Source organism: Bombus terrestris, chromosome 1, assembly GCF_910591885.1.
Source record: "Bombus terrestris chromosome 1, iyBomTerr1.2, whole genome shotgun sequence".
In the NCBI taxonomy this organism is placed as follows: domain Eukaryota; kingdom Metazoa; phylum Arthropoda; class Insecta; order Hymenoptera; family Apidae; genus Bombus; species Bombus terrestris.
In genome coordinates this window covers 6,882,022-6,905,961 of record NC_063269.1, presented here as the reverse complement: position 1 = coordinate 6,905,961, position 23,940 = coordinate 6,882,022, and the positions used below count along the sequence as shown (strand labels likewise).

The following is a 23,940-nucleotide window of genomic DNA, read 5'->3' as shown; positions in this document are numbered from 1 at the left end:
TATGTTAAACCGTAAAGAAAAAGCCACGTCCGGCCGAACGTAGCAATTTGTTATCTACGTACATAGTTGGAAAATCTGCATTTATACGACCATCCTGAAGCATAGACACAAATAACCGTAGCAGGTGTTAAGTGTTGCTAGCATTAGGAAAAACGTATAACGATCGATCCGTATAAAACGTCCGTTCAATAGAGAACGTCAGTTTAACGAGGCACTTACGTTATATAGATAGAGGCGGCGCAACGCGTAACAATTTAAATTACAATGTCCCGCAAAACTGATAGCGTAAGGAGAAGGAGAAATTAAGTTATCTATTACCGGGGTCGTAAACTATTCGCGGTTATCTCAATTGAACTGGCCGTTATCGATCGATTTAACAATTTAATGCCGTCGTTATTCGAACGATAACGGATGGACCACGAGGATATAGACATTTCGCGATGATTCAACTCTTAGAAATCCATCGTTTCGTTAAATATAAGAAAATTTGGAACATCGATGAGATTTTCTGGTTGTCTATTTACGTATGAGAGAAACATAAAGATATTCTGTATTTGCTTCTTTCATTGGAAAAAAGCAATTCTTCGGTATAGTTGTCAAAGGACATAGGGAACATAATACTAGAAACACCTCTGAAATAACTTAATATAATCTAACATACAAGTGAAAATATTAGAATAAATAATCTTTGTATTGCTGGAAGCGCATTTGGAAGAATGTAAATAGAACTTTTTTTTGACAAAAAATTATAATTGTAGAAACTACATAAGATAGAAAGATAACTTGTTTAACGAAAGATCAGAGGATGAGGGACAAATTCGAAAGATAAATAAAATAACGCGTAGAAAAATTTGCCTCAACAAGATTATTTCATTTGATTCTCCAAAAAGAATTTTATTTGCTCGATCCACAAAGAAACTATTTCCTTATCCGGATATCTCTGCTCGTATGTATACCTACAAACGTATTCAATTTATGCTGACATAACGCGTGGCTTATCGTGAAAAGGCATACAATTTTTCACACTGGCGTGGCGCCATTCTACTTCAATATTAATCTAGAATATCGTCCAAAGCGGATACCATAATCAAGAAGATGGCAAATAATTCGCACGACACGTGTTAGTCATGGGGTCAATGAGAAAGGTCTACCTCATCGAATCGCGCAATTGGGTCAAGTAACACTATCAATTATCATTTCATGAAACAATCAATTTAATTTGAATGATGATTGATATTCCTTCGCTTCGCATCATTGGATGTACGATTAAGATTAAATGGAAGATTTTCATCGTAATATTTTGATAGAACGTAAAGGATAAAAATAATATGAAAGATAAAAACAAAAAGAAATGGGTATTCCTTTTTTTCCATAGACTTCTTTGATCAAGTAATTAAGATAGATAGATAGATTTGTCAGTCAATCATCATATAACACGGTTAATTCGTTCCGTGTTGTATCGAAATCGTGTTGAGAGAAACTTGTTCCATACGAGGATTATCCAAGTCCATCGAGTCTTGCCATATGGAAATCTTATTGCAAGAATATCGTGTTGTAGAGGAGGACTGTCGCAATTTTTCCACCGTGTTGCGTACATCGAAACCGTGTTTCCCGAGTTCCGTGTTACAAGAGGGTTTGATGTATTCCAGCCTAGTGGCCTTAAGATAGCACTTGGATTACAATTTTTATGAACTTCTCGGTATCGCACGTAACTTACTACTACAAACATTACAGTTATACTACTACGGTGATAATCAACAACATTTTTCTTTCCAACTTTAATCTCCATCCTTGCTTCTTATCTCTTTGGTTTCCTGCAATTAGGTTGTCTGCCTTCGATTAAATAATTAATAAATTGAAATTGATAAAAACACAAGCAAAATCCTTCGATAATAAAAAGAAACAAATGGACTCGGTCGCGTATTCGTTCTTGGATCGTCTAATCTGTTTAAAATTAACTCACTGATTGTCTGGCAATATTTAAACGTGATCTCTATAGATAACTTGCGAGCGATTTGATAAATGTACGCTTCATTATAATCGTTCTTTATATTTTCTACCAGTAAAACGGAACCAGTGGTCTTTTTATTCGTAAAATCATCAACTAGCTGATTCATCGTGTTCCATTACCGGGTATATTGACGTAACACATGCGAGGTCACTTCTCAAGTCGACTAATAGGCAACTGAAATTAATTAAGATCGAAGGCAGGATAAATGTGCGCAATGGCAAACTACTTTCAAAGTAGATCGCTTTGCCTCTACCTACAACACAAACTAAGAACCAAAGGACGAATTGTATCGGGCATAATAGCTGTCTTTATATATTTTTTCTTCAGGCAATACCGACACGATTTATTTCGCAACATGAATCTTCCAAAGATGCTGTGTCTTAATTTTTATATTTACGTTCGCTTAAATTTTTTTGCAAGAAGCAAATAAAATGTTAATTGAACCTTAAAAAGCACCTTAAAAAGCAATTATAACATAATAACACTAAACTGATCGAACGACACGATTTTATTTCAAGACGCCACCTATCACTTTCAACCTTTTTCAATGAAAAATATATTCTGAAAACCTTGGTCATTGTAATTTGCTAAAAATTAACTACTTCCATATTCTTTATCATCCTCATTATCATAAATTATTCTAGTGCCATAAAACAGCGAATAAACGGATGATACAACTCGATAATATTTTCTACTTTCAAATACGTATATCTTTTATAATTCTATATTTTTATTTCCTTTAATAAAACGTTAGATCCGTAAATAAAATTATTCTGGAAATCGTAATTGCCCTAACATACTAAAAGCAAATTAATTTCATATATAAATCCTCGCTTCAAATTATTCTATTTCAAGAAACATGATCACCGTTATCCTCTATATTCTGTATGTTGGTAATTACCTTTGTCTTTCATAACTGAAAAGTTAGACCGGTTTTACACGAAGATACGCGTACTGAACGCCTACGGAATACGCATGTACATCAATAGAAGCGTTCGCGCGACGATTCTCCTGGGACGTAGTATCGCGATGCTCGTTTCGTATACTTTGGCGACGATACTTTTCCTACGAAGGCGACAAACGAAACAAATTAAATATTTTCTTCGTATACAATCGGTCGTAAGAGTGTGTGTGACAAATTGCATGTCAGCACAGCAGGAGCGAAAGAAACTTTTTAGAAAAACTGAACGCGCTAGCTCCGCCTCTTACTTGAACGCGTATGACAGTGATCGAATTACATACTTTTTACATGTTCACCTTAATAACAATGCCGCTATGCCTCTCCATTTTCCAATATAAAATTTCCAAAACAGTTTCACATCATATATTAAATTTTCTTTTTAACTTCTAAGAAAATTTTCGCTGTAATAGATGGAGATGTTATCAGAGATTACGCGTTAAATATGGAAAGTTTGAGGCTTGACATCCCGACTCCGATATCGCTAGATCTCGCCATATTTCAATATGAGATATCCCACGCCGTTTCGCATCGTATGTTAGTTTCTGAAAAATTCCAAAGATTTTCGCCATAACAAATAGGAACGTTAGCTTGGCCACGCTTTCATATACAAATTACGTGTTAAATATGGAAACTTTGAGACTCGATATCTCGACTTTGATACCGCTAAGCCTCCACATTCTTTTATCCAACATTTTCAATACAATCTCGCGTCGTATATTAGCCTTTTTGAAAAATTCCTGAGACAATTTTCACCGCGATAAATGGAAAGGTTACCTTGTCTACGCTTTCATACACAGATTACGTGTTAAATATGGAAACTTTGAGGATCGATATCTCGACTTTGATACCGCTAAGCTTCCTTAAAATTTAACCACGTGAAACTCATTTTCTCGCAGAAATACCTTCAAATAAACGGCGATGTTCACAATGGCGCGTAACTCGCGACACACGTATTTGCACCACTGTGAACCCGACCATAGTATCCGCCGGCGAAATTTCGGCCTGCATCAAAAACTCGTCTCTACTCTCTGCACTTAAGTGAGCTGCCACGTGATAGTAAAAGGAGGCGGACCACAGAAAAGAACATACGCAAGGTAGATCATACGCTCGACAGGTGGTCGCAATTATTACGCTCTGCTGTCAGCTACATGCGCAACACCCCCACACAAACGTAGCTTTGCACAAGCGTAGGTACCTACGCGTCGGCTGACAAGCGACTACGGAATGACCAGTCGTGTAAACGCGTAATATGACACGCGAAATCGTTTCCAGGTATCGAATTACCAGGAATTGGAAGGAAAGAAGCCACGGGACCGCAAGGTGCACCGCGATGGGGTGCTGGACCGGTCTCGTATCGAACGGTTGGCCTATGCCATGTGGGAGATCGCGGATTTTCGAACGTCGTTTCACATTGTAACCGGTGTAAAACGATTTATGTGTTGGCTTATATCGGCTGAATACAGAAAAGAATGCCGTAGGATGATGTACGGTGTGGTTGCGTTGGTGGCAAACGTGTTTCGTTGGCGTAGACACGCTTTTGTGAGGTGAGCTTTTGCATTGTGCTTTTTTGCAGTTGAGTTGAGAGAAGTTCGAGGATGTTTTAAGGACGAAGCAAATGGATTTTGAGGTTCCGGTGGCAAAGGTGGCGATTGTTCGCGACAGCTTTTAGAGAGATCGTAAAACGTTGCCATTCAATCTTTTTGGAGGTCCTCTTTTTAAATTCCCTTTGTCTTTCATCATCGCCTAGGCATAAGTCTTGGTTCGTTTAAACCGTTATATTGTAGAAAAAAGAACTTAGGAAACAGATGAGCAAATTTATTATAAATGTTGTTTTGCTATCTGATTCTCGAGATAGAAAAATCGACGTAAACGAAGAGTGAAAAGAACCACGGCTACGTTGCGCTTATAATAATATGCCTATTAACGCGTACAACTTTCTAAACACACATAGATCGCTAATCGCTGACACAGAAATTACCAAAGCTTGGCACGTCGTGTCGGTATAATTAATAATCCATCGATGCTTTTTGAGAAGACAATTCACGCAACAACGCTGCTTCTCGAGAGGAACATTAATCTACTTGATCGTTCGAAAGAGTATGTTGATTCGACTGATGCATCTGATCGTTTTAATGTCGTTAATGACATGCTTGAAAAATGATGCGTGAAATTATCGAAGCGAAACTCGCACTGGCGTGAACGCGAGTGTTATTAGACACGAGTTGATTTGTACATTTCATTTAATGATGCTGGCTCTTAAAAGGAAGATTGATTTGTCCGATCGTATGATTCAGGATGCTGTGTACGTCTGATTAAATTATTTTCAATCCACCGACGTGATCTTAATTAACATTAAACGACGGTAATAAACATTCTGTAAAAGCGACTACAAAATTTAACTCGCAACAGGTTCGTCCTTTATTTTTAGACGCTTTCCTTTATCAGTTTACCTTGCCAAGATTATTAAATATGTCATGTTCAAGATCTATAAAGAAATCATTAAGACTTTTCTACACATCTGCGACTAACTCTCGAGAAATCATAAATTGACGAAACAAGAATTAAAAGTAAGAAAATATTTTCCAACGACTATTGGCAATCGTTTCCAAGCTCTGTGAAAAAGATTCCCCGAGGTTTATCGATAATTCTCTCCCACCAAATACGAAAATTATAGAATAAAATTGTACATTGATAGGACAGCAATTCATAACGAGATTAAAAATGTTGAGAAACGACGTACACAAATATGTTCGCTTGGTGGGGAATAACGTTCAACTTGATCAACTATTTTTAAGCTGGAAATCATAGGAAAAGCGTAATTCATAGGCGACTAATAGGCTCGTTAGGTTTCTCAGAGCGGAAAGAGAAGATGTTGGAAGGAGGAATCGACATTAGATTCTACATAGAAAGCGACGCGCGAGGAGCTCATTAATACTTAAAAATATTGGCAGAACGTTCTGCTTTCTGGCCATGAAACGAACACGACGAGGTCGTTGATTAATCGCGTGTCAATTTGCCGTCGACGACAGACGATTTACACGGCGAAACGGTGAGTCAGCGTTTGTCCCATTTGAAATTCAAAACGATCGCGCGGATATGCACGCGGCGCTCGAAGACTAAACGTCGAACCGAGGAATTTCTTGATCGAAATCGTTTCTATCTTTTACGTGCTCTAAAACATATTGTTCTAAAATTTTAGATAACAAATATATTTACATTTAGTTAATTTACAACTTGTTAAAACAGTATCGAAGATGGAAACATTAATACACTGTTAAAAGTTACAGCATAAAAATTAAAACTGCTATGTATAATAAGTACTGTAAAAACTAATATTTCTATAAATATTTCTTAACAACATTCAAACGTTGCATCTACATTGCGACTCACTAATCTAATGCAATAAAAAGATGTAACGTGAAAGATGCTTATTTGAAAAGTAATGCTAGTCCCAGTTTTTTTGAAGAAATTAAGAAAATGAAAAATGTACTATTTTGATGTGAACCTTTTATTTCTAAACAATTTATAATTTCAATCTCGAAACATTCGTCTGCTTTAATCAGTTTTCTTTAATCGATGGAACTGCATAATATTTTATTTTGAAAGCGACGTAAGTCCATTTCCTGTAATCTGTATCCTGTCCAAACAGTGGAGACACTAGTAATTAGAAACAAATGATAGCGAATGTAATCCTAACCCTTGTATCTGATATAATATAGCATATACGGACGTGAACAGGTTTTTTTATATACGTTTTAGTAATATTCTGGTAAATTATTACTACGTTTGTTAAATTAGCATTACTGCGATTAAATTTAATTGTTATAATTAAATGTAATTATTGTTACACTTAAAGTATTATTAAATTAATAATACTTTTACATTCATATCGGGTCGTATCGAAGTGCAAACCTAAGATCGAAGAAAATACATGTTGTTGTTATCTTGTTTTCTTCTCTCGCAATGGACAACCTGACGTTAACATTAAAATTATGATAGTGGTACAGGAGGTATGTTTATTGCAGTCTAACACAATAATATTATAAGAATTTTAATTCATTAAATTCTATTCTATTTATTTCCAAGTGTCGTAGAGACATTTCGAAACAAAAACATGGAACATTAATTTTAAATAATTAAAATTTGATAAATTCATATAATTTACTATCTTTGCGAGCCAATTCTGAAAAAAACTATTTATATAAAAATATGAATCTACATCTAGTTAAACACATAGAGACACGTGGATAAACCAAATGGACCGTATCGCCACTTTTCATTCGATGGAAACGCAAACACCTAAATATTTCAAAATCAAAGAAAATGTACTTACACCACTTTCGAAATAAACGCTGCAATCGTACCAAACTTAACTCAATATCCATTAGTTCAATCGTTCGATCTACAGCGTGCCTACTCTAAAACTTCAACTTTCGCCGCAGCTGTAGAAAGATCGCAGCCATCGTTAAAATTTTGCATTTTCTGAGCGAATAAAGCACCGCTTCGTGGCAAAAGCAATCTCGAATGCGAACGAGTTCGAGAGGTGTTTCCTCTCATGGTTCCAGCGAACTCGAATTACGAGCGTATAATTTCTCGACGCTGCGCTCGCTTGCGTTCATGTACCCTTTACGAGTTATTATCTCGCTTGCAGTATGGCGGGCGAGATACAAGAATAAGGGGAAACAAAAGTATAGAAATTGAAGGGGCCCGTGTGTCGATCGAAAAAATTACCATGATCGTTACCACGCTTTTACTCCATCTTTGAAATATCGCTTTCTGTGTTTTAATATAGATATTTATAGCCACGCTTCAAGCGTGAAAGCGCGATTTTCATTCGTGATAAAGTTTACCTTCAATTTTAATTTCTTAACCAACCGGACGTAGGGTTTAGAGACTTTCTTTCAAAGTTTTCAAATATTTCTTATCTACCGTTGTATTCAAGAAAAAAGGTGTATTATACTACTCTATAAAATGACGAAGAAATCGAAACACGGTAATGTTATTTTTCACGGGGTTTAAAGTCTCCCTTTCTAACTTTCCAAATATTTTGGAAATGGGACAAATCGTATTTACGAAATTACGAATAAATGGAACTGCCATAATTTTATAATCGTGTTATTGTGATATAACGCGATTAAAATGATTTTTAAAGGTCAGTATGTGATAATAATAATAGTGTCTACATCATAATCGTCAAACATTGTAAAGGTACAAAGCCCTTCGTTTTTTCTTGGCTGGAATTTGTATTACCTTTTAATTAATGGAATACGCGTAATCTTCGGTAATGATATTATGGAACTAGAGAAAAATTGATTAAAACATAATTACTTCCGGCAAAACGAGTTCGTAACACGTCGCGCTTGGGACAACGCGGCGATCGATCGATCGATCGTAACTTAATCGAAACGCGATCCAGCCCACCTAGACACGCTGTCCTTGTAATAGAGATCAATAACTGATGATGACTCTAATCGTTTCATCTTAATCGATACAAATTTTCCGTATCTGCTTGCCAATCATAATTTCTTTACGGTTGATTGCATTAGTCTTATTGTATAAAAAAGTATTTACCTGCGTGTGTGCGTGTGTGTTTGTGTAATGTGCACCCACGTTACGTAAACAGGATTATGTTTATGTAGTCCTCGTGCAACGCGAGAAGAAAGTTACATTACCGGCTTTTAACGAGAGGAAATAGCTAAACAGAGAGTCATTTCATAGCGAAACTATCTAGTTAGTCAAATCAGCTAATTCTCTCGAACTGACACTTATTTAATTATACCGCATATTTCGATCAATTTTAAGTTTCCTTCGTTCGTGCTGCTTTCGATTAACATCTGACCCGAACACCGGCAAACGAGATTTTACTTTCTTGAAATTAAATTCCACGTACGAATCTTGCAACAAAATTTATTCCAATATACATTTATTTCGACTGAGAATTTATTTCAACATTCTATTCAATTTTCTCGTTTCGTTTATCGATTGAACGAACATTTTCAAGTTCGCTAAGATTCACGAGAAGAATAACATTGCTGTCAGACAGTTAGAATCTTGAAAACATTATGCCCTCGTTTAGAACAGAACATTTTACAGCAGCGCGAACGAAGAAAGAAGAATGAAAATTAATTAAAATCAGAATAAAATGTTATTTATGCCTTTCTATCCGCGGTATTTAATGCTGACATGCTGCAGACACTCCGAAATTGATCTGAAAGTAAAATCTTATATATGCCTTTCTATGCGCTGCATTCAATGCTGACACGCAGTGCTAGACACTCCAGTAAAGCAAACTCGAATGAAAATAAATCTGTCAATAAGGTAAACGTGTGAATTAGTAAGATTGGTCATTAAATGGCACGATCAACCTTTCCTCCTTCCATTAACATCGCACACGAGAGAAACCAAAAGGTTGCAAACGTTTTCTTCAAACAGCCCGTATCCACCCACGTTCGTTTTATAGGGGAACCAATAGGCAAGATGCAACTAACACGCCTTCTACAACGCGCCTTATTGTCCGCTGTCAGCGTTACGACTGTCGAACAGCGTTTCCGCGCGGAATACAACACCCAGTTCTACCGGGCGTGCATTTAATTAAAACGACACCTTCGCTTTCTCCGGGGGCACGATAACGTGATCCAGCCGTGAACGTTATCCAAGTGGTGGTAAAGAGTTTCATTGAGCGTTAAAACCCACGGAGGGTATGTTGTTCTATTTTTGTTTTACGACATCCCGAGTTTCGCGAGTCAGATAATTCTTCGAACATACGGCATCCTCGGTTGAATTAAATCGACAATTTTATCCTTAGGAATTTTATACGTTCGTAATTAGTTTAAACATCGTGGAATTTCTCTCTTTTTTTTTTAGTTATGAATAATACGTACAAGGCGAGCTAGAGGTGGTTTCTTGTGAAAAGTATAAAATGTAGAATATTATATTTTATATTTGGTATATATATATAGTGTCTGTTGAATTTATCTTGTAATTCCCGTATACATTTTCTGATTTGTTTCAAATTTGGACGGTGTTATCGCGATAGACGAGTCTCATAATTACACTGCGGATTTCTATGCGTTTACGCAAAATTTCAAGATGCAAAGATGCACAGAATTCGTACGATATGCAGAAATATATAAAACATTCAATCTAGTTCGTATTGAGGTTGAATGAGAGTGTGAATGGAAAATTATCTATGTAAATCAATCTCAATTTTATAGCCGACAGGCGAAATTTATCAGAATATGTATATGCAATATCCATAAAATATCCAAAATACGGTATCTGTTAGACTACGTAGTAGACGAAACAAACCTCTGCCTAGGTTTCACTTTTTCGAGATTATTTTAACAAAAATATAAATTTACATGAAAATCTGCAGTCTACTTGTAATAGTATCAGTGAAATATCAAAGTGTTTCGTATAGCACATATAGCGGGTGATTTATATTCACGAGCGTACATTTCCAGATAATAGTATCTATTGAAAACAACGATACGAGATGGGTTATTTGAAATAGTTATAGCAGCACTTTACTGTCTCTTCTATGGGGTTACAAAACTTCCTCTTTACGTCCTAACCAAGATTTAAAACACCAGTGCACATAAAAGAATTGCGGTTTATTTTCCACTGTTATTGCATTTGTCGTCACGAAATAAATATAATTCTGTATCGTCATCAGTAGCAGCAGCATCGACACGTTCCACACTACGTACACTCGACGTGTTCAACATCGGGTACATACTAAAGGTATTTCGATAGAAAAATAATAATTATATCAGGAAGAAAATAAATTTAATTTATTTCTCCATAAATTTCTTTTCTACACTCAAAAGCAAATATGTTTGACGATAGATGCTTTCATACGAAAAGCTTTCATACGCTTTCAAACTGTATTCAACGACAAATTTCCAAGCGAAGCTCTTCACATTTCCACGAATATGCTCGTCTTCTGCTTTTAACGAAATATTTTACACTGTTATCGATGGGCGTCGTCCCGTATTAAGCAGCTACAACTATTCTATATCATGTTTCAATTACAAATAAAATCTACTCGTGTGCGCAACAGAATTAACGAACCTAATTGTAAATAATTAACAATCTTTCTACCGCTTTACGTAAAAGAAAATCGATTGGAGCGGTCGGTTAGTATCTATCGGTTGTAAAACGAAATCATTCATCGACGCGGATTTGCTGCAACCTGGCGAACCGGCGCGGAACAACGGGAGACCACCTGCGCGTTTCTGCCATTTGGTGCCGTGCAAGGATGAATGAAAAACGAGCATCGCACACGTGCAAACTGCTCGTACAACGGTATACACGTGGTAATAAAGGCGCACCACGAACGGGTGTATCGCGTCGAACGTTTGGCACTTATATATGGACCGACGCGGCTACGTGGGCAGAAGAAGAAGAAGCAGGGTCAATAAAAAGCAAAGAAGTGTCTGCGAGAAAAGCACGAGTGGGAAAGAGTAGAACGAAGGAAGAAAGCAGAACACGGAGAACTCTCGAGCATGTAAATCGCACGGTGCGTCCACTGTGTCTGATTTTAATGCGACTCGATAACTTTGTGATTTTTCTGTCTTTGGATCCTTACGATTCTATTATTGATTTACTTGAGAGGAGTCTTGCGAGAATATGGCATAGTTATTAGGTTGGCAATGTGGAATGCGAAAAATATATCGTCTACAAACGGATATTCTTTATCGGAGAATATGGAAAATACACGCGCGTATCTGTTCATTTTCATTGAATTTCATATCTTTATAGGTCATTATATAACCATAGGTTAGCATATTTTTTTAATGCGAAATACTAAAATACAGTTTAATCTATTCTTAATATAAAATTGAATTATATATCATGACTGAAGTTACTTTATTTTCAGAAAAAATATTATTCAAATGTGTATTGCGATAACGGGATATAGTTTATTGTTAAAGTAATTTACTACGCTAGAAATAAATATATGAGTCACGTATTATCGAACGTTATTTTTAGGACATTGAAAAAACAGCACGTCCTCCTTTTTTTTTTTTCTATTGATAGGTATGTTTCATGCATCCAGCTTACTGACTAGATAAGTTAACCACAAGGTTGTTTCTCTTATTTGATATTCGCATGTAAACTAGATATATTCGCATGTAACTAAGGAATTACGTGACCGGAAAAGGAAGTATCGATAACAGAAGTAGAAATTTGCGCATTGCACGGAAAAATTACTTCAACAGAGCTGAAAAATTCATATCAAAGAGTCAATAAATTAACTATGATACATCCTGCATTCGGGAGATACAGAAACGTATGCAGAAAGCAGAATTACGAATTTATTTGTTCGCAATGATCGAGCTTCACGATTTTGTTTTCATTTTGAATTATTTCCTCTAAATTCCAATACTGATAAATTATGTCCCTCTTTCTCTCTCTCTCTCTCTCTCGATATAAATTGTATTAAAATTGAAATACACGTACAAAAGCGATGAAACTATTGCAAAATGAGGGAGAAGAAAGACGATCAGGTAGCCAACGTAGACAACGAGTAAACAGCCGAAAAGGAAGTCCGCAGCATCTGCGCGAATTTCGTAATTGCTCCTCTCGAGACTATTTATCGTTGTTGGATAATGAGCTGTCGGCAAAGATAAATTCGCGGAACAGACAAACAGTCGGTTTGATAGCTCGGTGCACGGCGCACCTTAGACACGCATGCATTTATTTATACGCGTGAAGCAGACCTGTACACGGGATGCAGAAATCATGCACTTTTAGCCAAACTCGATAAAATTCCATACTCTTTCCCGCTGCCTCGAATACCTGAACTCGAGCAGCTGGTTCGGTTATTCCTCCAGGGCTCGTCTCTTTGATAGTCTCGAACGTGTCGTATTTTCAAAATATGGAGCACTCGCTGCAATTCGAAAATCGAGGTTCGTTTCATATTAAAAGACTACGTTCGTAGTAGAGGTTCTGCGTTTTGACGATTCTCTTTTCAGGTTTCGAAGAAATATCAATAACGACGAGTAGAATGAGGGAGAAAGCGAAAATTTATATATCTCTTGATTTATTCATTGGCAAACCGGTGATGTAACGGATATCTAGCTATTTCTGTGAATAGCGATCAATACAGGAAAGCGATTCTGCGAAACTACCAGTTGAAACAAAGTTTGGAATTTGTCAGTTCGAAAAGATTGAGACGGAAGGGATCGGAAGATGAAGAAGAAAATGATCGAGGAATATCGATCGCTCGGTTACTCGAAAATTTATTAATTGGGATAATCGAGATCCTATTGTATCACGTTTTGTATGATATCAACAATTGTCTTAACACAAGGCGGTATGAACGAAGATGTACAAAAGGGCGTACATGGGTATGATCTTAACTAGGCTCGTTGTCATCGTGAGATATAACCGCGTATATCGCGGTTTCTCGACTGCAGACGAGCTAATGGTATTCAGGAAGGTTTCACCTGCGATTTAAAGCGTCCCGTCCTCGACGAATCAGTCAAAGGGGAACGGGAAACCTCTAGATCCGGCAGATTTACGCTTTTACAGAGGCTCGTATCTTCGTGCGACCTTTGAGCGCTCGTTCCGACTGCGTAGAACGATGTTTGAGTACGTCGTGAAGAACGAGCGAAATCTCGTGTAGAGACTCGTGTAATCTGGAAAAACACGTGTCTCGTGGGAACAGGCTATCGAGGAACGTGCGTGTCTTGCCGCATTGACATTTTGATAAGTGCTGGGATTGGTTGGAAATAGAACGAGTTTGTATAGTCCAATAGGATCTCGTTCGTTCGAATCAATTAGTTCTAAAGCGAGCCGATAATCTAATTTTTCGCATAACTAAATAAGAAAATCATTACGATTGCGTTTCGTGTCGTCAATCAGCTAGAGGAGTGACACAGCTGGAAAAAGGAAACTTTTTCAGGAAATTCATTTAGAATATTAAGTTTGAAATATAGAATTGTCATTGATTATTTTTATAGCGATCCTTGTGAAATTGTTCGGCGAGTCGAAATTAAATACCTACTACTTATCCAGCGAATAAGTCAGAGTTTACATGAATTCAAAGTCTGAAATAGGAAGTGATCGCAGTGATTAATGATGCTTTGCAAAATAGCTACCATAGAACTTATCAGTCCAACACTGTGTTGCCTGGAGATTACACATCAGACGATTCTAATGTATGCAATGGCTAAGATTCTATCTCGCAACCGGCAATTCCCTACAAAAACCACAGCCTCCACTTGCTGATTCTATTTCCTTGTACATCCTATTTTTCCCTTACTATAATCACATTACAATTCCACCCGAAGCTTATTGAATACCTCGATAAATCAATCACGAATAATCAATTGACCTTATCCTCTTGCTCGGTGGATCGTCGATGGCCTTCGTTAGCGTAACGAACAAAAGAGAGTCGCACTTGAACTGTTGATGCAATAAAGAAAACATACATAGGGTTATCAATTTAAAGGATGATCGATATCAGTTACAATTAAGGCGGCGTTACCATCAGTATCCAGCTGATGCTTCAGCTTTGTAACGAGCGCGGTTATTTATTTATTTACAACCGCCATGCCAAGCTGAATACCATGTGGGATTAAAGACACGAGATCATTATTTATGCTTTAGCCACGGTTACGCGGTCCGAAGCTAAACTGGACGTCGCGTCATGGCTGCTTGAATTAATCATATGTCACTTGTCTACTGGTATTCCTAGCTACGAGTCCTTCCTTTTTATTTCATCCTTTTTTTCTTTCCTCTTTTTGCGAGAAGATGATTAAGACTTCTCTGGAAGTGTATCTCTTCGTTGACCGATAGGTAAAATTGCGAAAGCCTGTTGCAAGCGACACGCCAATGAAATTATTACTCGAGTGATTTCTAAATCATGTTTTATAGAAATATGTAACTTGAATATACCTCTTTATTTCTGCGTTATAAACGAAGTGAATAGGTAGTTATTGGCTATTTATTGCTGTAAGAATAAAAGAAAATTTTACTGTTAAATGTGAGAGGTTCAGAATCATTAGCAAATCGTGATTCGAACATTGATAGATGAGTTGATAGATCAAACTTGCTGCATACGTACTGTAAGCCTTTCAGACTACCACAGGTGCTGGTGATCATATTTTTAACATTCTTGTATTTTATACTTTATATTGAAATATTTCAATTAAAGGAGGAAATTAACTAGAGGAAATTAAAATGTAGAAAGGAACAGAATATGGAAACAAATATCTGTTTAATACTGTTGCAGTGATCTCATCGACTATCGCGCCTCTGACTAGACCGATTACAAGTATTATTTCATCGTCTGACACTGGTGACCAAATTGAATTTAAATCTGCAGTACCTGCTCACGATTTATGGCTGCGTCGCAAAAATTCCTCGTTGAATGGTCTTTCTTCTTTTTCGTCACGAGACAGCAGCCGTGAAAGTGCCAACCAAGGCTTAAATCGTTTGAATACAATACAACATTCGTCGTGGTGGCATTGCTAATTGCGAAATGCGATCGATCGCGCATCAGCAAACACTAGTCATGCATGACTAGGATCCAGACTGAATAGATGCTGATCACGATATGTATAGATCTGTATGTATATTGTTACCTGTGAAATGAATGGAAGACATATTTCTCCTGGCGTGATCTCACAGGTTGAGAATGAAATGTGAATTATCAATGTGGAACAGAGTTAATGAAAGAGTTATTATTCTATTTTATACTTTGACATACAGTTTTCATCTAAACAGTGAAGAGAACTCGTTTAAGTGAAAGGACTATAAATTACTTTTCCGCGGCTCTTTGTTAAATTTAACAAATGGAAGATATATAAAAAAAAAGAAAGAAATTGCAGAAAATAGAAAGAAGTTATTAAAGATGAAATTATACAAAATGCAAATATTAAATTAACGCATCTACTGCGAGCATCTTGAATCCGAATTGGCGTCTACTTTTACGATCTGCATGTGATTCGTATGAAACACGAATTAAAGATCATGAAATTTTGAAACGAAAGTTTTATAACAATGCACAAGTACAGTGTGTAAAAATCCCATAAGATATTTTGTAGATGTTAGGAATTCAATCGACAACGAACGTGTTAACAGCTTAATAACGTTGCATTACTTCAATACTATCGCGAATAAAACTTATGTTCAAGATCGATGATCATTGTAATTTGACATTTTTCTAATTCATAAAATTTAATATTAAACATGTACATCGAAACATTTAGGTATTCTATGAATATCTTCTATTGTATGAATCTTCTTAACTATTTTCAGGGTGTCGATGTAATCCTATTGGTTCGATAACCACTGCGTGCGACATTGTAACAGGACAATGCCAATGCAAGCCCCATGTGACTGGCAGACAATGCGATCAATGTATGGTGAGTAGATCGCAATAAACATAAGCAGAAATTTATGTGTCTCGTTGCGCCTCTTAAAATTGCTTTCACTCCCATTTTCTCGCAATAGATAAAAATTGATACGATTGAGAAAAATAAATAAAATGATTTTCTATTCCACGCATATGTTAAGAATCGTTTGAATCGCTACTCGTCTCTCAATTTAAGATCATTAAATTCTATTTGCGTATTATACGAAAAACATGTGTGCGAAACTCTAGAGACATCGCTTTCTGAAATTTAATACGTCAGAATTACTATAGAATTGCTGCAACTATTATTTCATTAACCAATTAACACATTCGAATGATATATAGTCGTTACTAGAATCTGATTGAACGTAATGAAGTTTATTATTTGCAATCGGTCTTTTATATTTTCTCATCTTGTTAAGATTGGTTTCTGGGGTTTGCCAACGGGAGCAGGATGCGCTCCTTGTGGTTGCGATCCTATAGGAGCGTATAATTCTTCCTGTCACGATAGTATTGGACAATGCTACTGTAAACCAGGAGTGGGTGGCACACGATGCGATGTTTGTCTACCTGGATATTATGGATATTCATCAAACGGATGCCAAGGTACATTTTATAATACGATGCTAAATAATTTAATATATATAAATAATTTTATACCTTTCAATATCCAAACAAAATGAGGAAACGAAGAAATAAAAATGAAGGAAAAGTATGAAATTTGTATACTCATATGGAAATGCTACTAAATAATAGGAAATTTGATATAATTGAATTTAATTAATCAGTATGTAAATGCTGTCACATCCTTCACACATTTTGACATAATTTCCATAAATTTTTCATTTTCAGTTTGCGATTCGTGTGTGCGACCAGGTCACGTTTGTGATCCTGACACAGGTCGCTGCGTGTGTCCAACCTTGACCTTCGGTGAACATTGCGACAGATGCAGATCAGGTTCCTGGGACTTGGTCCCAGGAGTTGGCTGCAGGCCCTGTGCGTGCACCCTTGGTTCCATGAAACCTCAGTGCGATCATCAAGGGCAATGTCCTTGTAGAATCGGCTACGATGGTCTAAGATGTGAGAAATGCGCGAAAGGTTACTATGGTTATCCTAGGTGTCGACCTTGCAGCTGCAACGTAGCGGGTACCTTGCAATGTGATGATGAAACTTGCGATTGCAATGATAAAGGGCAGTGTCCTTGCAAGGTAACAAGTTTAACGCATCTTTAAGTGGAATTTTTGAAATATCTAAATTCTAATTATGACTTACAAGATATCGTAGATGATTCGCCAAAAATTTAGGAAATTAATCTTCGAGTTTTTGATACAACTGAAGCATTTGGTTCTTTGTGGAAATATATTCGGTCAGTTTCTTAGGTTACATAAAAATTGTACGTTTGTTATTTAGGAATACGTGGTCGGAAGACAGTGTAGTCAATGTAAGGAAGGTACGTTCGGTTTAGCATTGGACAATCCGAAAGGCTGCACCGAATGTTTTTGTTTCGGAAGAACGACCTCCTGTCAACAAGCTGGTCTTAGTTGGGGACAGAGGAGATTGACACGACCACGAACTCTTTACGTCAATGACACTATCAATGATATAATAGTAAGCATCGTAATATTACACAAAATGATTTCTATGTAAAAATGAGTTCTTATTCAGCTAAATCTTTGTCACTTAATCTTGTAAGAATAAAATTTATAGTCTTAATCTAAATATTCGACATACGTATGCATATGATTTCGAGAAGAAATTTATCAAATTCAAATTAATTTCTTCTTCATCGATCTCTCGTTCAGATATAATTACATTACAAATAGAAAAGTTATTACCGCTGTAATATGAATAGAATTAAAAAATAATTATTAAGACATTTCTCCATTTATACAGGTTTCTAAATTTAGATCACGAGTGTTTCTATCTCCTATTAACGGTGGTTTAAACATGACTAATGGACTTTCGACGATCCCTGACATTGGAGGTGATGTGACGATACCATCGCATTTGTATTATAATTATCCTCTCTATTGGATGCTACCCGAATCTTTTCTTGGTGACAAGGTATCTTCAAATGTCTCGAAAAACACTTGAACATTTCATTGAATTTTACATTACACGACAAACAAGTGGCCACACGACTCTAAGAGATGACTTAACGTAATTCATAATTTAAGGTTGTATCCTACGGAGGATTTTTAAGATTCACAACTTCGACGGAAGGTGGAATACCTTTGAGATCGACTTTTCAATACCCGATCGTGCAACTGCAAGGAAACCGTAAAATTGTCTTGGAATACTATTTACCCGTACCTTCGGATAGCAGTCATTACGAAGTCAGGTAATATCGAATTCCAATTAGTAATTAACATAATCGTAATTTGATATTCTAACAATGAATTAATACCTGCTTTTATTTTGCTTCGATAACGAAACGATACGAATTGCCCGTTTTTTTTTTTAGATTTCACGAGTCCTTATGGCAATTACAAAATAGGCCAGACTATAAAGTCACGAGAGAGGTTCTTATGGTTGCTTTGCAAAATTTGCAATACATTCTGGTAAAAGCCTCGGATAATGCGGAATTTACAAGAACAACGTATGTAAACTTTATTATCGAAGTTACTCCTTGTTTCTCCTATTTTCTTCTTTTTTCTTCGCTTATATAAATTATTTTAAGATTTATTTAAAATCGAGAAAATTCTTAGAATATCGAAAAATTGCCTTTATTCGACGATATTCAGTACGAGATCTTTCTTCTTAAACCTGTGTTAACGTCATTCCTTTTAACTTGCAAAACTAAGTATTTATGAAATTCTTTCGCTGTATTTTTGCTTTATAAAATGTCAAATTATTGTATCATTATATTAAATTTTAGCTTGCACGAAGCTTCTATAGACGCTGCAGTTTTAACGCCTATGCATATACCGCAACTTGCAACCGGTGTCGAGATTTGCAAATGCCCCCCGAAATATAACAGCACGTCCTGTCAAGATCCGAGTATCGGACACTATCGATGGTACAACAACACAACCGTCACATCAACCATTGTTATCAACCTTATTGGAGAAGCAATACCTTGCCAGTGTAATGGAAGATCTGATATTTGCGATATAGAAACAGGGCATTGCTTGGTAAGATAGTTGACTTAAATTCTACCAACTGCACTTTAAGAAGGAATCATTCAGCTGTGTCTCTTATGTGCAAAAATTGTCATATTTTATACCAGAATGAATGCTAGACTTCTTTCCATAATTTAGAGACAAAGTTTATATATTATGAACTAAAATAATTAAATAAAATTTTCAATAGACATGTTATTTAGAATAATAAAATATATTAAAGAATAAAATAAAGTCATTGTTTCAGATTTAGACAAATGTAGCTAACAAAATATAAATGAAATCTCAATATATACATATTATATGTTAAGTCTCTGCAATAAAACCGAACATTTTTGCTACAGAATTGTCGGGAGAATACCGCAGGACCAAGATGCGATATTTGCACAGACAGTTTCTATGGCCATCCAGACTATGGCTGTAAACCGTGTCCTTGCCCACAAGCAGATAAAAGATTCTCAAATACTTGCATGGTTCTTGCCAATACGGAAGCAATCTGTGTTTGCAAACCTGGTACGTACCTTCAACGCATCGCAGAAGAATTCCTTTATACAAATTTTAATCGCAAATATATGATAACATTTATCAGAAACTGACTCAATCGTTGAATCAAAGAAGCATTATTTTTGTTGATGTGAACCATGCAAGGGTGAAGAGCCCTTTCTAAATTGAAATAGATTCAATTGTATCTCTATTTTTGATGTTAGAAGTATTTGATTAATTTTTCATATCCAGAGAGGATATACTTTTGGAGGAAAATTTATTTTATATTCTTTATATGCGCAGGTTACACCGGTAGGAAATGCGAGCGGTGTTCTTCCGGATATTATGGATTCCCGCACCTTCCTGGTGGCAAATGTATACCGTGCAATTGCAACCCCGCTGGAAGTTTGAACGATGAATGTGATACGGAAACAGGACAATGTAGGTGCAGAGCTGGTTCTACGGGTCGTGATTGCTCCGAATGTACTGCGTATCGTCACGTCTATATAAATAACGTTTGCACGTGTAAGTGAAAAATGCGAAAACCCTGTTCGTTTAAATTTATCGAAATTTTTCTTTTCTTTCTCCTTTTCTATGATGTATGAGTAGAAATTTTTTAAATTTTAAAATTAATTAAATTTTTGTTAAATCGTTGATATTATTTTGCATTAGCGTGCAACGATAATTGTACCGGTATACTGCTCGACACTGTGGCTACACTTTCACAAGAATTGGCAGAAAGCACCACTCATATAGCCAATGGTTATATTCCTCCTCCATGGGAAGATTTGTCTTACATTGACTCCAACATAACAACGTTTCTAGATAAAATAAATCTTCGAAATAGACTGAGGCAAAGAATGAAAGATGTACCCTGGCATGAGTATAGAAATCTTATGAAATACCTTGAAATGTTGCTCAGAACTGTATGTATTTAATTCTAATTTCATACTTACTCAAATTACACTGATTAAATATTTATTCTTAAAGTCTTGAATATTATTTATTAGTAAACTAATCGATCGTAAATTTTTTTATATGAATATTAATAATATTTTAATATTTTAGGCAAACGAACGCGCCCTGCGCGCAGATACTATAAAATCAAAGACCAGTGATTTAGAAAATAACATATTTAGCGCAAAAATCGAAGCGGACAATCTGCGAAAATATATAGAAGGTACTTGTCTTAAATAAAATATTCTTATATACAAATTTTTCATTTTATATAAATCTATATATACCTATAATAAGATTTTTCATTTTTCTAGATACAGTTACATTGTTGAATCAATATACAAATGAAAACAAAAGAGTAGAAATAAAAAAAGCATTGAAAACAGCAAAAATGATTTTGAACGGTATAAAAGAACTAAATCTAGCAAAGAAGACAATGGAAATAGAACGTTTTCTCGAGTTAGTACTTTTAACAACTTTTTCACATAGATGCCTCATTGATTACTCCAACTTAATTCCATTCGCAACAAATATTCTATTATTATAATAAAATCCAATTTTATTACATCAAAATCATTGTTTCAATATTTATATAATAATTTTTGAAAATTTTGGAAAATTACAGGGATGTCGCAGAATACACTGATTGGTTAAATTCCTTGTACGATGCAACAGGGCCATTAGCAATCGCTCAAAACAATGCTGAAGAATATTCTATCAAACTAACTGACATGCGGAACGTCATAGAAAACACAATGGAAACGCTGTTCACATACGATGGTTTATACAACAATATTAATCAAACATATCAGGAGGCCAAAAATTACCGTAGCGAGATTGACATGTTACGGAGCACAATTAATGCGTCTCTTACCGAGGGGGAAAAGCTGATTAATGAAACGCGTAGTTTTATCGTCGATTTTCAAAATAATGTTCAAGTATGTACAAGTACGATAAATTAGCTTACAGACGATTTGGTGGAAATGTAAATTTAATTAATTATTTTAATATTTGTTACAATTACAAGTAACGATATTATCGGTATCTCGAGAAACATCTCAAAAGAAGACATATTAAATTACAGGACCTTCCGGAACTGCGAAACAAATTAACATACTGGTTTGATAAATTGAGTATGAAAGAAGAACTACTGTATAGATTAAATTACGAATATAACGACACATACGTGATACCCGCGATTGCACATGTGAAGAATTTATCGAACTACGTTGATCAGTATGTCAGGTAAGAGAAAATTATTTAGTTTTGTTCTTATACTTTTAGTTCATATTATTTTATCCTCACGTTAATTAATATTTAGATAGTCAGGCAAATATCGTTGTATATCAAGTCAAAGAAAAACAAAATGAAAATATAGTATATTAATTTTAATTAATATTTGTGAATGTTAATTGCTATTATTGAAAAGTATTAAAATTGTTATTGAAGATATTTAAACAATTTGAAGATAATTATTTAAAGCTATAGTAGATGAACACAATTTATATTAGGAGGGAAAGATAATATTTGTGAATGTTAATTGCTATTATTGAAAAGTATTAAAATTGTTATTGAAGATATTTAAACAATTTGAAGATAATCATTTAAAGCTATAGTAGATGAACACAATTTATATTGGGAGGGAAAGATAAAATAATAATTCGTTGTTTTATATTTTTAAAACATCTCGACATACTTGATTATTAAAATACTTGAATATTTAAAACAATACTGAAACATTTTTTCGCACTGGTCCTGTATATATTTGACAAATACGTAACACAGTGTAAATGTGTATAACGCGGTAGAAATACGTGTTGTAAAAATAATGTATATATCTCTGCACGAGAACTTGGAAATACTCGGGACTTAAATTAAAAGCAAAACAAAATGAAATCGTATGAAATATGAAGACAGTTCCAGTTGCGAATTAATAATCGTTATTTAGTAGTACGCTTTTACTTTATGTAATTGACGATCGATAACTTGATAAAGTGCAACTTGGCGTTTCTGCCGAGCAGTCTGTTTTCCGAGACAAAAAACATCGCAGCTAGCCCGCTGAAGGCCAGTCAAGCATACAAGAATATCGTCGATAACATAAGAACTGCAAATATAACAGCAACGGCAGCTAAAGATATTTCTGAAGACACGTACAATAAGGTAAGGGGACGCTTTGTAGTCATAGTGATTTAAAAAATAGTCTGCTTCACAACTATAACGCATTATCAGATATTTCCCGATGGCCAAAAATCAAAATCGCTGTTGGATAGCGCTAAAGAAATATTGCTGGCATCGTCCAAGCAGCAAAATAGCGCAAACAGACATGGAAAGTTAGTACAAAACGCGAGTGATGGATTGGAATTGCAAAAGGAAGCTGTGAACATTTTGAAAAATACTCTCAACAGTACTGGAATTAGAGATAATCAAATCAATATAAAATTGCAAACATTGCAAGATGACAGTAAGAAACGTAAGTTCATTTTCTAGCAGTGATCCATTCTTTTTTTTTTTTTTTAATATTTATACATAGCTATGACTTCAATAACCGCAATAAAGATGAGGTTTTTTACTGATCGTTGTGATCATAAAATTTTTGTATTTTGATATACTATATCTATACTTTTAGAACAAATTATTTACTTTTGAGCTGTGATTAAAAATTCTTAATTAAAAACCCTGATGGTAATTAATTTTATCTTGAATTAAATCTTGATTTTTTGGAATTGGCAATAAGATAATATGTGTTTATTAAAAGTTTCTATTGAAATATCCGTATGTTGCTTTTAGTGCGTGAAAATGTTGAAATTATATTAAACGACAACGACAAGGTGTTAGAAAGTATTAAAACCTCGCAGAAACTTATTGGAGATTACAAAGAAGGGATTGTTAATATATTAAAACCAAAATTGTACGATTTAAAAAGAGAAGGCGATTCCGAAATCAGTTTAGCCAGCGAAAAATGTAAGATTTATTATATTTTTCTTCATGCTACCTATATACGTTTCTATATTTATCTCATCATACAATCATCTTAAAA

At 35.3% G+C, this 23,940-nt stretch overlaps 1 protein-coding gene across 3 annotated transcripts in view; it reads left to right on the top strand.

The window, feature by feature from the left end:
* LOC100649561 (laminin subunit alpha-1) overlaps window positions 1–23,940 on the top strand; it is a 199,341-nt gene that overhangs the window by 168,410 nt on the left and 6,991 nt on the right. For all 3 annotated transcript variants that reach the window (XM_003393188.4, XM_012309608.3, XM_012309618.3), the window contains 18 exons: window positions 16,245–16,351; window positions 16,764–16,947; window positions 17,194–17,549; window positions 17,752–17,949; window positions 18,235–18,405; window positions 18,519–18,682; window positions 18,806–18,940; window positions 19,220–19,475; window positions 19,808–19,976; window positions 20,250–20,471; window positions 20,619–20,872; window positions 21,015–21,126; window positions 21,218–21,362; window positions 21,529–21,841; window positions 21,988–22,148; window positions 22,925–23,063; window positions 23,133–23,373; window positions 23,691–23,864. In XM_003393188.4, the coding sequence (XP_003393236.2) occupies window positions 16,245–16,351; window positions 16,764–16,947; window positions 17,194–17,549; window positions 17,752–17,949; window positions 18,235–18,405; window positions 18,519–18,682; window positions 18,806–18,940; window positions 19,220–19,475; window positions 19,808–19,976; window positions 20,250–20,471; window positions 20,619–20,872; window positions 21,015–21,126; window positions 21,218–21,362; window positions 21,529–21,841; window positions 21,988–22,148; window positions 22,925–23,063; window positions 23,133–23,373; window positions 23,691–23,864 (3,501 nt within the window). The remainder of the gene's footprint in view (window positions 1–16,244; window positions 16,352–16,763; window positions 16,948–17,193; window positions 17,550–17,751; window positions 17,950–18,234; window positions 18,406–18,518; window positions 18,683–18,805; window positions 18,941–19,219; window positions 19,476–19,807; window positions 19,977–20,249; window positions 20,472–20,618; window positions 20,873–21,014; window positions 21,127–21,217; window positions 21,363–21,528; window positions 21,842–21,987; window positions 22,149–22,924; window positions 23,064–23,132; window positions 23,374–23,690; window positions 23,865–23,940) is intronic.